General features: G+C 42.5%; 1 protein-coding gene across 1 annotated transcript; it reads left to right on the forward strand.

Moving 5' to 3' along the window:
- The first annotated feature begins 968 nt into the window (after window positions 1–968).
- RPL22L1 (ribosomal protein L22 like 1) lies at window positions 969–13,845 on the forward strand. The gene is made up of 4 exons (XM_029615554.1): window positions 969–1,109; window positions 5,968–6,054; window positions 9,947–10,068; window positions 13,592–13,845. Exons 1-4 carry the CDS (start codon window positions 1,101–1,103, stop codon window positions 13,731–13,733), a joined length of 360 nt encoding a protein of 119 aa, XP_029471414.1. The 5' UTR covers window positions 969–1,100; the 3' UTR covers window positions 13,734–13,845.
- The last annotated feature ends 265 nt before the right edge of the window (window positions 13,846–14,110 follow it).

Consider the following 14,110-nt stretch of genomic DNA (forward strand, 5'->3'; position numbering starts at 1 on the left):
CATCTCTGGCCCCGCACACACTGATTCTTGCCTCCCTAACCCCTCCAAGCACATCTCTGGCCCCGCACACTCTCATTCCCCCCTCCCTAACCCCTCCAAGCACATCTCTGGCCCCGCACACTCTCATTCCCCCCCTCCCTAATCCCTCCGAGCACATCTCTGGCCCCGCACACACCGATTCCCCCCTCCGAGCACATCTCTGGCACTCACATACTCATTCCCCTCTCCCCACCCCCGAGCACATCTCTGGCCCCGCACACACTCATTCCCCTCTCCCCAGCCCCCTCCAAGCACATCTCTGGCCCCCACACTCTCATTCCCCCCTCCCAACATACTAATTCCTCCCCTCCTGATACCTGGCTGTAGCTACACACTCTGGATTCCTTTGCTGTTGCGCTCCAATGCCCTGCTGCTGGCCTTCCCGTTCCGCCCACGTGTGATGCTGTGCTGTGCTGGCTGGGTCTGCCCACAAAATGTGTCGTGTGCATCAACAAGACTTGCATTCTGCTCTGATTGGCTTACTGCTGCAATATAGGGATAGGGTGCGCCTGCTATGGACAGGCTGCATCGCAGCAGCAGCAGCAGCAGCCAATCACTGTAACATGATTCAGAGCACAAGTCCCGCCCAACAAGCCCAAAAAAAAACGCGACTGGCAGAAAACATAGCCCAATTAAAAGCAACCCGCGAATCGAAAAAAAAAAAAAAAACCCCGCGAATGACTACAAAAAGAAGCCCAATCTCGCGGTAAATAAGCGAGGTTGGCAACACTGGCCCGGAAGCCAGACAAGCCCTCCGTAGTGGGCCATAACCCCGCCTCCTCAGGAGGGCGTGATTACCGGGCGAGCTGCTCATGCTCCGCCCCCCCCCCCAGCACGTTCCAACGCAGGACGCTGAGATGAGCGCTGTGGGAGATAGAATCCTTCAGCTCTATGGTGTTCGCAACGGGAAGTGGAACAGTTAGGAAGCGTCTCCGCGCCCTGCGTGCCTTTTTTTTTTTTTTTTTTGCTTCCGGCTGGCCAGCGGCGTATGACGTCATTCCTGTTTTTAAAAACCGCGTGCCCACGTCACCTTGCTCTCTTGCTTCCTTGCTGTGGCCGTCATGGCGCCGGTGAGTGCGGGCTGTGGCCGCTGGGTGCTATCTGGCAGGGCCTTTTCCTCTGGGTATCTGGTTTAGAGGGTCGAGATTCTTGCGAGCCCTGGTAAGGTGTTGGCGCTGGGCGCTCGTGGGAGAAGAATGCCGGCCATTGGTATTCAGAGCGCGTGTAGCAGCCAAGGCTGGAAATGAAAATTGTTTGCTAGCGTTTCTGGGGTCCTAGTGCAAAAGTCGAAGAGTCTCCTTCGTATCCCGTTTTGTAAATCTTGCTTGGGAAACCTTAATTTAAAAACTGTTGCTAAGGAGCAATGTTGTTGGAAGTCATCGTTAAACGTAGGGTGTCCTTCTGATGCCCTGCTCTTCCCCTGACTAAGGGGAAGCGAAAAGGTTGTGTGGAGGATTACTACTGCTTCATCAGAAGAGCTGTGCTGGCTGTTTCTCTACAACGTTGGTTCAGCTGGCCAGAGTGTGCGGGCTGTGTTTTTATTTCGATTTGTTAGTTGCTTTATCACAGCTTGTGACGACTTACATCGTATCCAATATTAATTTATAGTTCAGAAAAAAAAGCATAAACTGACTTGCCCAAAACACAATTTTTTTTTATATGCCAACTACCCATTCCTGATTAGAAGCCATACCTCAAGGGTCCTTACTTTCTTACCCCTTTAAAGTTGGTGGCTAAAAAATTAAGGGCCATTGAAGCCGTATACAAAAAACTTGCCATGTACCTTTTCATATACAAAAAAAAGTTACCCATATGAAACTCATCTTAAATGTTTCCAAACCAGAAATTATAGAGCTGGAAAGAAAATCATCTAATGAACTTTTACCTCCATTGACATTAGAGGATAAAGGAACAAGAATTAAACCGATGCAACAGGTCTGTGATTTGGGCTTCATTATTGATGATGAACTAAACTGTAAAGCACATATTGCAACAAAAAGAAGGTTATCACAAATTAGCAATTTTAAAATGATTGAAGCCCCACGTGGATCAAAATGGTTTTAGAACTATCCTTCAACTATTAATCAGGCTGATACAGTAAGGATGCAGTAGAAAGAGTGCGGCAGTGCCGGGCGCACCTTCGTTTGCCGCGTGCACAGTTCGGATCACATACCGCTCGATACAGTATTTAAATGGCATGCAAATACAAGCTGCGTCCATGAAGTGCAATCCATTTTACTGTATAGAGCACTATACAGTAAAATGGGTGCGCTGGTACCTGTCATTTCAAAAAATTGCACCAGCAAGCAACTGGAAGATTGCCAGAGCGGCGGAGCCAGGGCTGGGGGGGTGTGTGGGTGGGGGGGGGGTGCGTGGCGTCTCCCCTACCTTTCCTGCATGCGGGGCAGCTCCGGCTCACCATGACCTGAGCGCCCGGATGGGCCTCCGAGGTCACGGAGTTCACTCATGCGCCTTTGCTGCTTGAGCGCCCAACTTGGACGTGCATTCGTGCACCTTCGCCTTCGTTTGGACGCTCAAGGGTCAGGTGACGTCACAAGCTGCAAGATGGCACTGGGGAGGCAGTGAGCGGCGGAACGGAGGGAGGTGAGCAGGAGCTGCCCTGCATGCAGGAAAGGTAGGGGAGCCGCTGCCCCACCCCCTCCCGTGCCCCCCCCCCCCCCCCCCCGGCTCAGCCTTTCTGGCAATCTTCCAGTTGCCTGCCAGTGCAACTTTTTTGGCATGATGAGCTCGCACCGCCTGTATGTCCCATTTGGGCGCTCAAGCCAGCGAAGGTGCCTTGAGCCCCCAAATTGGAAGTACAGGCGTGCGTTCATGCATCTTAGCCGGCGGGGGCTGCTGGAAGCCGCCTCACTGAGAGCGCCCGATCCGCCCCGGGCTGCTGAAGCGGGAGAAGGAATGCTGAAAGAGAAAGTGAAGGGACGACATGAGCCAAAGCGGGAGAAGGCATGCTGAAAGACAAAGTGAAGGGACATTTGTGAGTCAATGTCCCTGTCCCTGTCAGCGCGGGCCCGTATGGGAGACCGGCACCCATGGACGTGGCCAGGGCAGGTGAGTGGGCGCTGGGGAAAAGTTTGCCCGTGAAATTTCATGGGCAAACTTTTCCGCCTACCCTCTAACGTAGGGGTAGGCGGTAATTTAGCAGGTTAAAGACGCGGCTAAACTGCAGGTTAAAAAGGCGATAGTCGGGGCGCACGTTACTGTATGGGAGGGAATAGCTAATCGGAGCGTTTACATATCATTATACATGCCGCGGGCGGAAAGGGTTACCCGTTGATTTAAAGAAGCAGTAAGGATGGGTTAAAAGGGATAGTGAACTGCAGGTTGGACTTATGCAGCCAAATTGCGGGTACAAAGCGGGTTAGAAACGGGGTAATCGCGGCCACGTATCTGCCTGAATATTTGCTAACCTTGATTATTGTAATGGCTTGCTTCTAGGATTACCATTAACAACAATTCGCCCACTACAAATTCTCCAAAATACAGCAGCAAGAATTCTTACAGATACAAAATACATGACCACATCACACCGGTTTTAATATCACTGCACTGGCTTCCTTTAAAACATAGAATTGAATGCAAAATTTTAACACACAAAATTTGGTAAAAAAAAACCCAGACTGGCTCAATACTGCAATAAAAATACATATACCACAGTGAAATCTACGATCCATGAATCAAGGACTCTTACCTATTCCTTCAATAAAAACTGCCCAATTAATACAAGTGAGAGAGCAATTTCATTAGCGAGTGCAAGTTTATGGAACTCACTACCGATTGAAACTCGCCTTCAAAAAAACATTTTTTAAAAAGAAATTAAAACTTGGCTGTTAGGAAGGCTTTTTCTGAAATCCGCTAACATTTTTATTCTTCAACAATAAGTTCTCAGACCCCTGTATTATTAATTCACTACCATTTTATGAATTTTTAATAAGAATGTTTTACTTGTCATTTTATTTTTATCACGGATTTAAATGCTTTTATAGTGTATTTATATGCTATTAACATTTTAACTAAGTTTTAGGAATATTTTACATTTATTAGTCTTGATAATATGGTGATGTGTGTGGGTTTTTTTTTAGGAATTGAAATGTACTAGAAATTTTCTGCTGTTGCTGTAAACTGTTAGGATGGAAGTTACCAAATGACAGTATATAAAAACTTCTAAATAAAATAGAAGTGAAGAGTTTGTAATCTTCCTTAATATAAAACTAAAGTATAAATTACTTTAAATCTGTTTAAAGCTAATATAAAAGTACTAAAAGCAGAATTAGACTAGCTTTTTTATAATTGTGCAAACAAATACTAATGCAAAAAGTGCAGAAGGATGTAACTACACTAGAGGGAGGCCTTGGTTATTCAAAATAAAATATAAATGATGCAAATTAAGAGGAGATGTAAAACTTCGGTTTACTAAGTTTAGCTTAGCTTTTCAAATCCATATCTATTTTTTTTTTATTTGGTTTTAAGATATTTAGATGTGCCGTGACTTGTAAGTATTAAAGTTGCTGGTCTACTTTTAACAGTGAAGCAGACTTAAAAACCTTGCATTTGCCTTTTGATTAAAGAAATAGTAGTCAGACATTGCAAGACTTAGTGTATGCTGCTAAAAATCTCTAGAATCTCGTGGTATTGGGTAAGCACTCACAGGGTGTGTATTGATATATATGAATCTGCCCACAGTTACCTTTGGCTATAGTTCTTACCTGTTATTTCTAAGAATGTTATGATTGGGGATAAAAGCTACATAGCAAGTCTACACTGGCAGCCAAGTGCTAAAAATTAAATCTTATGAACACAAGTCAGAGCATCAACGTCTCCTAATGGCTATTAGTAATTTTGACTTTTACATTATGGCTTTGTGCCTCACTAGAGCTATGCTAGTAACTTGACAACATTATGTAATTGGATATACATATTAACAGAACTAAATTGACAGTGCTGTCAAAATATACTTTAAAAATTTACTAAGTACAGCAAACTAAACTTTTTGTACAATCAGGAGACGGCCTCCTCTATTGCCATTAAGTTACCCTAAGGTCTGGTTTGTAACTTAACACATTCTGAACTTTGGATTCATTTTCATTTTACAGTGTTAGAATATTTCATTTTTATCTAGTCTCTATTCTAGTCCCAGTGTATTTCTTATGGCATAGTGTACAAATGTTGTCTAATCCCTAAATATGCACATCAAAAGTCTGTCCCCCCCACCAGTGATCTATCTCTATACCAGATTTGGTTGAGCTAGGTCCAGTCATTCAAAATTTCAGGGTGGGGGATAGAGACAGACATCTGCACAATCTGATAAGTGCCTCTTCATTTCAGATGGAGGCTAATAACTGCCACAGATAGAATAAAGTTCCACAGCAGGCAGCTATCAAACAATGTGCTCCTATTGTGAAAGACCATGTATGTAATAAGTAGTGCATACATTGTATTATAAACTAGAATTTTCTTTCACACTGGCTAAAACTTTTATAATTGGACATTGTGGTAAATATTACCACCATACTAATGCCACTGGCTGCCTGTGGTTTTTAAACACCTTTTGTAATTAGTCATTAGCTTTACCATGTCATATTTCAGTTTGTTGTATGTAGGCAAATTTTTATATATTTTTGGAAACAGTTATGCAATATGAATGCAAAGCAGCAAAAGCATCCTACATTATGCATTGAAAAAATGTTCTGACCATGCTTGTAGTCTATAAAGTGACCACCATCACCAACGCAAATGTGGATTACAGATGTTAAACTTTTATGTTGTGTCAACTAAAATAATGGATAGAAGTTAATAGCGCTGCAAGTGCTATGCAGCACTTTCAAGGCTTAATCTTTTATATACATATTTTAATCTTGTTACATGTTAATATGTAGTTAAACTACTTCATAATAACTATTGTTTTAACAGAAAGATAAAAAATCCAAGAAAACTTGGAAATTTATTCTTGACCTTACTCATCCCATAGAAGATGGAATATTTGATTCTGGAAATTTTGTAAGTATTTCTTTGTTTATGGTACTATTGAGCATTTTTATACTAAAAAGTATCACAAGCATATATTCTATATTATGTAAGTCCTGTTCTTCCTTGTATAAAAGATCCTTAAGAAAAGTTCTTTAGTTTTAAGGAAACCTCTTCATCCAGGCCAGTCCATACAACTGGGTTATGCCCACCAACTAGCAGAGGGAGACAAGACATCAACAGATTCACTGATGTCACCTTCATATACTTCTGCGCTAACCACCTGCCAGCATTCTCTCTCTCCATCCGATAGTGGACGTGTACCCTGTTCTGTGGCTGTAGGCCTGCCGTGATTGGGACGTCCAAGAGCAGCATGTAACCCCCTCAGAAGCTGGTGAAACCAAGAGCCTAGTTCGATTATGGCTTAAGACAAGGTTTTGCCACCAGAGCTGCAGATTCTGAAACTTGTGGAGTCAGAGGAGTTCAGGGTGGCCCGTTGTCCTTCCATGTGGTCATACCTACAGATCCTTGGTGGCAACCCTGGAATTGGTTCCGCTGGCCAGTGCACACATGCCCTCTTGGAAGGCTTTATTCTCCTGATGGAATCCCCAGGCCCACCATAGATTCTCTTCCCAAGTAGGCGAGTCCAAAATTGTGCTGATGGCTGAAGCGAGAATATGTGGCCAGGGGAATGGAATTGAAGGCTCCACTTTGGACAGTGGTGACCATGGATGGGGAGTTCACTGGCAAAAGCTGGTGGCTGAGGGGTGTTGGCCTCCTGAGGAGACTTAAGTGGTCCATTGATTGCATGGAGGTTGGTGCTTCAGTTTGCAGACACTGGGTGAGCAGTACAACGGACTTGACAATGCCACTGCAGTAGCGTGCATAAATCATAGGGAGGCACCCAGAGTCAAGCTTCTCTGGAAATGGAGATTCTGCCTTTGGTGGAACAGCATCTTCAGGCCCAGTCAGTGTTTCATATATAGCAGGCATAGATAAAGTTCAAGCAGATTATCTCAGTTGCCATGATCTGGCCCTGGAAGAATGGGAGCTGACAAGTGAAATCTTTTGGCTAATTGTTTCCCAGTGGAGTCGTCAGATGCTGGATTTGATGGCAAGCAATGTGAATGCAAAGGTACACTGGTTCTACAGCCACAGACAGAATCAGAGGGCAGCTAGGATCTATGCATTGGTGCAAGTTTGTCCACAGGATGCCAAGCTGAATGTCTTCCCTCCTTCGCCCATGGCTGGCAGAGTGTTTAAAAAAAAAAATAGCTGGATATCCAGGATTGGTTCTACTCGTGGCTCTGCATTGGCCCTGGAAGCCTTAGTACTCAGACCTTCGGCACCTGTTGGTCAACAGTCCTCTTCATAAGCCAGTGTGCAAGGATTTGCTCGCCAGGAGCAAGTTCTTTATAAGAATCGGGATCAATTTTGGCTCTTGAAAGGGCTCGCTTGCTAAAGAGGGCTTATTCCTCAGCTGTGGTGAGCGTGTTGTTGAACTTGTAAGCATTCTACATCCCTGGTTTATATCCATGTCTGGAGGGTGTTTGAGGATTGGTGTTCTGACTGGAGGAGCCTACCAGCTCAGGTGTCCATACCTCTGATTCTGGAGTATCTACAGGAAAGTTTGGTTAAGGAGTTGGCTCTTAATATTCTGAAAGTGCAGGTAGTGGCCCTTGCTTGCTTATAGCGGGCATATTCCAGGGTGAGCTATCTCTTCGCACCCAGATGTTTCAAGATTGAGGGGCATTAAACATATTCAACTGCCAATGCGACTTCTGGTGCTATTTTTGGGATCTGAAATTAGTCCTGAATTTTGTCAGGGCCTCCTTTTCTTCCTCTTAAGCAACTGAAAGGAAATCCGCTTATGTTAAAGACAGTTGCAGTCTTTTCCGCCCATTAGATATCTGAATTGCAGGCCCTTTCTTGTAGGGAATCTTTCTTGATTATTCTGTATAGGGTGCAAACTCAAACAGTCATCCTTTTTGCCAAAGATAGTTTCAGGATTTCACTTAAATCAATTCTCATTGCTTCCTCTAGATGGGATGATGGATGAGTGAGAATTTGAGCAGCTGCATCTCCTAGATGTAGACGGGCATCTTTTGTGTTATCTCAAGGTTACTAAATGATATCAGGGTGGAGTTGCAGCTAGTATCTCTATCAGAGATGTAAAGCAGCGACATGGTCTTTCTTGCCTGCTTTTTCCAGACATTATCTGGATGTTCAAGCTAATGAGAATTCATGTTTTACGACTGCAGGGCTGGAGGCAGTTCAGGCAGCTTCTCGCTCTGCGAGGAAATAGCTTTGATACATCCCAGTGGTATGGATAAAGAGGAAGGTGAAATTACAATTTTCCTGATAATTTCTTTTTCTAGGACAGGGAGGTCAGTTCATATTCTTGCCCTATGCTTCTTGATCTTAGTTAAACTTTCAGGTTGTGTGTTTGCAGGCTTGCTGTGTGGCCTAGACCTGGTAAGTTTCTACCTCTTCATTCCTGTCCTCGCTGTTTGTCTTCACTTTTCTGGAAGTTTAAAAAAGGGTTTTTTTGAAATTTAATGTTGTCCATAGTTAACTTTTCCAGGAATACTGGCAGGCTGATGTCAGTGCAGGAGTATATGAAAGTGACACCAGAGGGTCTGATCTGTCTCCATCTGCTGGTTGGTGTTTATAATCCAGTTGTATGGACTGGCCTGCCTGTCCTAGAGGAAAAGAAATATCAGATGAGTATTGATTTCACCTTTCTTTCTCAAAAAAAAGGTTTCAGCACAAGAAACAGATTTTACACCATGATTATTTCTACCATTTCTGTAAAATCATCAGTTACAAACAATGTGAAATAGTCAGTATATGATATGTTTATCTCTTACAATTCCTCGTGTTTTGCAAAATTACTATGAGCTTCTCATAGTCACATAGTGGATAACATGCAGTGTCAGTGTGGTATAGTTGAAAAAGTTTACTGTTAAAATGTTCATTTGAATTGGATCTTGAGTCCTAGAACAGTCTGAATCTTGACACAATGACAGACTTCTGATTAGTTCTTAAACTAAAAGACTTGAGTTGACCTGGATGACTTGAAGTCTCTAAGTAACCATAGATGGTGGTGCAGTAAGTGTACAGTATTCTGCTTAAGCCTGAAACATTTGTAAGTAGACATAAATTAAAAAAAAAAAAATTGTGTGGTTCAGCACTTCAAGTTACTGTTTTTTAGTCCGTCCCGTCCCCCCCATGGGGTTAAATGGTATGGGCTCATTGACCCTGGGAGAGCCAGCAGGTATGGGAACGCTTGGCTAAACTGGTGCATATCCAGTATACTGCCTTCCTGAATTTATCATAACCCACTGGGCAGTATCTCAAATGTGTGCATAGCAGGCACTGTATAAAATTGTTAAACTTTCATATAAACCATTATTTTTTTTTAAATAATGTAACATCTGCCCCTGCCCACAGTTCCCAGCTGTTATGAAAGCTGCCAGTTGGTCCTTGTTAGATGTCACAAATTATAGCAAATACCTTACAGAAACTACTAAGTACATGCATCCAAAAATACATTATCAAGTTCCGCAGAGTGAGTAGGGACCGTTAGCTTGAGAACTTTTGGAATGCTGGCCAATGCACAGTAACTTGAATTTTTAAGAAGTCTGTTCTACATAAGTTTTATAATAGAATATTGAAGTTTCATACACATTCTACAGGAATGTTGTGTAGAACGCCACCTTCAATAGATCTGATGTGCACGATGTATTGTCTTACTAGCCTTTCCAGTTATTTACAAAATTATTGCCTGGGAGATTTTGGTTTTCTGTAGACACTGAAACATACTTAACTTTGACTTTAACATTCTTACAACTAGGGTTCTCTTCCCTAGTTGACACTTAGGGCTCCTTTCCCTAGTGTCCCATTCTTTGTTCTGCTTAAATAGGAGCAGTTTCTGAAGGAGAAGGTGAAGGTCAATGGAAAAACTGGAAACCTGGGGAACATTGTTCATATTGAACGTTTTAAGAACAAGATCACAGTGATGTCCGAGAAGCAGTTTTCTAAAAGGTGAACATAATTTTCTAGCTATGCTGAATGTGTGTGTATATACATGTGTGGTCCAGATTCAGTCCTAGTTTGTTTTATTGTACATTAAAGGCCTCCCTTTCTCCACCATCAAACCGCTCCAAAACGCCATGGCTCGAATCCTTACCAATACACGTAAAAGAGAGCATATCACACCCATCCTAATAGACCTACACTGGCTGCCCATCCATTTCCGCTCCCAATACAAAACCCTCACCATCCTTCATAACACCCTCTACAAAAATAACCCCCCTTGGCTTAAAGAAATGCCCCACTTCCACCTCTCAACACGCCAGACAAGATCCACCTCCACAGGCACCCTTCACCCCCCCCCCCCCCTCAAAACAGCCTGCTTATCCACCACCAGAGAAAAAGCCTTCACCATCGCAGGCCCCATCCTCTGGAATTCCCTCCCCACACACCTCAGTCTTGAACCCTCCCTACCCATCTTCAAAAAAGGCATTAAGACCTGGCTCTTCAGGCAAGCTTACCCCAACTCCAGCCCCTCGTAGCCTTCCCCCCTAGTCCACCCAGTCTCCCCCCTCTAGTCTCTCCCTAGTCTCTCCTCCTTTATTCCACCCCAGCCTCCCTTAATCCACCCCAGCCTCCTCCCTCCCCTCACCCGTTCCTATATCCCCCCCAGCCCACCTCACTCCTGCACTACCCACTACCGTCCTCCGCTGTATTATCAATTTTAAAACATTTAACCTGCGCCATAAACCTTAAATCAAGCTCCCTTTTAGTACCTGCTATAACCATAACTGTTGTAAATAAGCTAATATTTTACATCTTTGTGTTTTTAAATGTTCAAATAAGTTTTCATTATATCCCATAACTGTTGTAAGTAAGCATCCATTTTTCTCCCCTATATAATCTTTTTACCCCCCTCTTAACCGCTGTAATTAAACAACAATGTATAACCCCGTTAAGCAACCTCTCTTGTAAATACTGCTACGTTCCTTTTACCTTCTCAGCTGCTCTCTTTCCTCCTTACCTTCCTCCCTCTCTCTCCCCCCCTTTTTTTTCGCTCCTGCTCCATCCCCCACTCCCTGTTTTTTGTAATTTCCTCCTTTCTCAAGTTTATTGTAAACCGGTGTGATGTGCTTGCACGAACACCGGTATATTAAAAGCTGTTAAATAAATAAAAATAAATAAATAAAATTAATGTGATCAGAAGGTATATTTTATGGGTAAAAGGAAATATTTTAGACTGGGCTTGTACAAAGGGCCATTTAGTAGAGACGCTGGAGTGGTGCCAGATGTGCACAAATAAAAATTGAAAGCCATTTAGACAATAGATTAAAAGATGTCTGACTCCTGATTCTAGATTTTACAGGAAGACTTGATTCATCTCTCCAAAGGAAGGAAGGAATCCTGTCTTAGCTGTAGGATATTGGCAGTGGGTCAAGTTATAGTACCAAATGAATTGATGTTTGCAAAATACTTTGAACAAAAGTAGTAATGTAAGTACAGTAGGAGAAGGAATATAGCTTTGAAGGAAAAGGGACTTGACCTAGTAAATTTGTCCAAGCCTTCAAGGAACAGGAAACATAAGTAATTCAGACTTCCCAGGAGCAGGGCATTTGTTTTAACACATGCAGACCTTCAAGGAATTGGGACCTTTGGATAATGCATTCAGGCTTGCAAGTAGCAGAGCCTTTGAGTATTATGTAAGCCTTCAATCTGAGGTGTTCCATTCACAGGCTGGAATGTGTTGCTGTAACCTAACTATACATTTGGGATTGGACCTGCATCTGTGACTTTTAGTGCATGTGCTTTTCAGTATTTAAAGAATTGCCATGCTTTGTTTATTTCCCTAGCAGTACGGTATAGAACAGGATTCCAGCAGGTTGGGGCTTAGCATAAGTAGTAAATAGGACAGTGTTCCTCAGTAAAATCATATAGCAGTACCAGTGTACTGTTGTCAGAGCAGAACATGGATAGTGCAATCTAGAAAGTCCAGAAACAAACCTTTTTCAGTGGAAAGGAAGTTGTAGAACAAGGAGCTAAACTCCAAGCACAGTAGACTAGGAGCGACAGCAGGACACAGTTTTCATGGAAAGCCCTCCCAGAGGAGATGGTGGAGACAAACAGTAACAGGAGTCTTAAAAATTGTGGTATAAACAGAGGATCCCTAGTGACAAGAAAATGGTAACCAAGCCCTGGCGTAACCTACACAGAGCAGTTGCATTCTGTTTCTGAGACTTTGGAGTAGCCTCCATCAAGCAGCAGTTACAGCTCTGAACAAGGCTATGAGCGCGTTGGGCTTCCATGAAAGCCCTGGGGTAACTTGCAAGGCACAGCAGTGGTAAAACAGTCAGGCTTTCCAGTAAAGCTGGGGTGACCTAGTCGGAGAGACTGGTTAAAACCCAGTGAGCATGGGAAGTATGAAATGATCTCTTAGCAGAGGAGATGGGAGGCCATCACTCTAACAGATTTTGGGAATGCTTGGGACGTCTATAGAGGGCAGTGGCAAGTAGAGGGTTAAGAGAGGTCCGGTAACATATGGCTAAGGGAAGCTGTGTGTGTGTGTGTGAATTTATTATGCTCATTTACCCCAAGTCAACAAAGCAACTGGACAGACATGGGTCATTTTGCCTCGGTACTTGCCTTCATTACTCTGGTTACTGTTTGAAGAAAGATGATATCAAGAAGGTCATCTATCTAAACTAAATTGAGTGCAGGTGTATAACGTGAAGGCACCCTATCAAAGGACATTACATTTATAGCAACAAAAGGTGTGAATCCTTGTAAGCAAGATTCAAGTGATGGCTGTTCTGGACTGTAACAGTTAAGACATTTATAGTGCTGGTTGAACCAGCAGCAGTATTTTTATTCCAGGTTGAATAACTGATACAGCAGAAAATAAAGGTGGTTATATTTTACATACATATAATTAAAATACAATTAAATGAAATACTGTTTTCAGCAAACAGTGCCCAACATACTGCCTGGTAGTGATTGGGAGTGTCCACTAGTGCTGGAACATGTGCTGTGCAAAACTGCTTGACATCTTTAATATGAGTGTCTGAGCTTCACTTCCAAATAAGTTTGACAAACAAATTTATTCATTAAGATCCCTCTTTATTCTTATTTTTATTTACATCCCTGACAATTTTAATGTTTAAATTTGAATGCTGTTAAGTCTGAGTAATTGGGACACTTTTGTACATCCCATATACAAACTAGATGTGGAAAATATGAATATAAAAGCTCAGACCTATGCAAGAATTATTTACAAGATAGTCATAATAGATTCACACCTGTTTATTCCAAAAATGAAAAATAGTAAGACCAATGAGGAAGATTTAGGAATATTCCCAAAAGAAGCCATAGAACCAAAAAAAATAGGTTAACATTGAATAATAGAGCTAGTATTGCTGTTTGTAAATGACAATCGAAAACCTAGTGTTTACTATTAAATTATCATGCATGATTAAGCTCTGGGATCTGAAAGGGGTAGTTAATCTGTCTTTATATATTTCTAATTATCTTGATTTCCTAGGTACCTGAAATACCTTACAAAGAAATACCTCAAGAAAAACAATCTTCGTGATTGGTTGCGTGTGGTGGCAGCTGATAAGGAGACTTATGAGCTTCGTTACTTCCAGATCAGCCAAGATGAGGAGTCAGAGTCTGAGGAATAAATGCGATTCTGACCATGCAGAGTTCTATGTACATCATACCATAAACACAAGAGCCTAGAATGTCTGTCTGATTGGATTTTAAGTTAATGTGCAATAAAGATTTTGTACCATGTTTACTTTTATCTTATTCTCTGACAATAATTAAAAATAGTCCCAATAGTGATTTATAATACAGGATTCAGTTTCATTATAGGAGCATGGATTACAATGTTAATATATATATGTCTATGCAATTCAAAGTTATGAACAGCTCAGAATAAGAAATTGCCATGCTGGGTCAGACCAAGGGTCCATCAAGCCCAGCATCCTGTTTCCAACAGAGGCCAAAACCAGGCCACAAGAACCCGGCAATTACCCAAACACTAAGAAGATCCCAT

Source organism: Rhinatrema bivittatum, chromosome 9 (assembly GCF_901001135.1).
Source record: "Rhinatrema bivittatum chromosome 9, aRhiBiv1.1, whole genome shotgun sequence".
In the NCBI taxonomy this organism is placed as follows: Eukaryota; Metazoa; Chordata; class Amphibia; order Gymnophiona; family Rhinatrematidae; genus Rhinatrema; species Rhinatrema bivittatum.

Bases quoted from the DNA above. Each gene is read 5' to 3' on its own strand.
- RPL22L1 (XM_029615554.1), top strand. The intron at 6,055-9,946 runs GTAAGTATTTCT...CTGCTTAAATAG, and splicing joins TATTTGATTCTGGAAATTTT to GAGCAGTTTCTGAAGGAGAA. The intron at 10,069-13,591 runs GTGAACATAATT...TTGATTTCCTAG, and splicing joins GAGAAGCAGTTTTCTAAAAG to GTACCTGAAATACCTTACAA.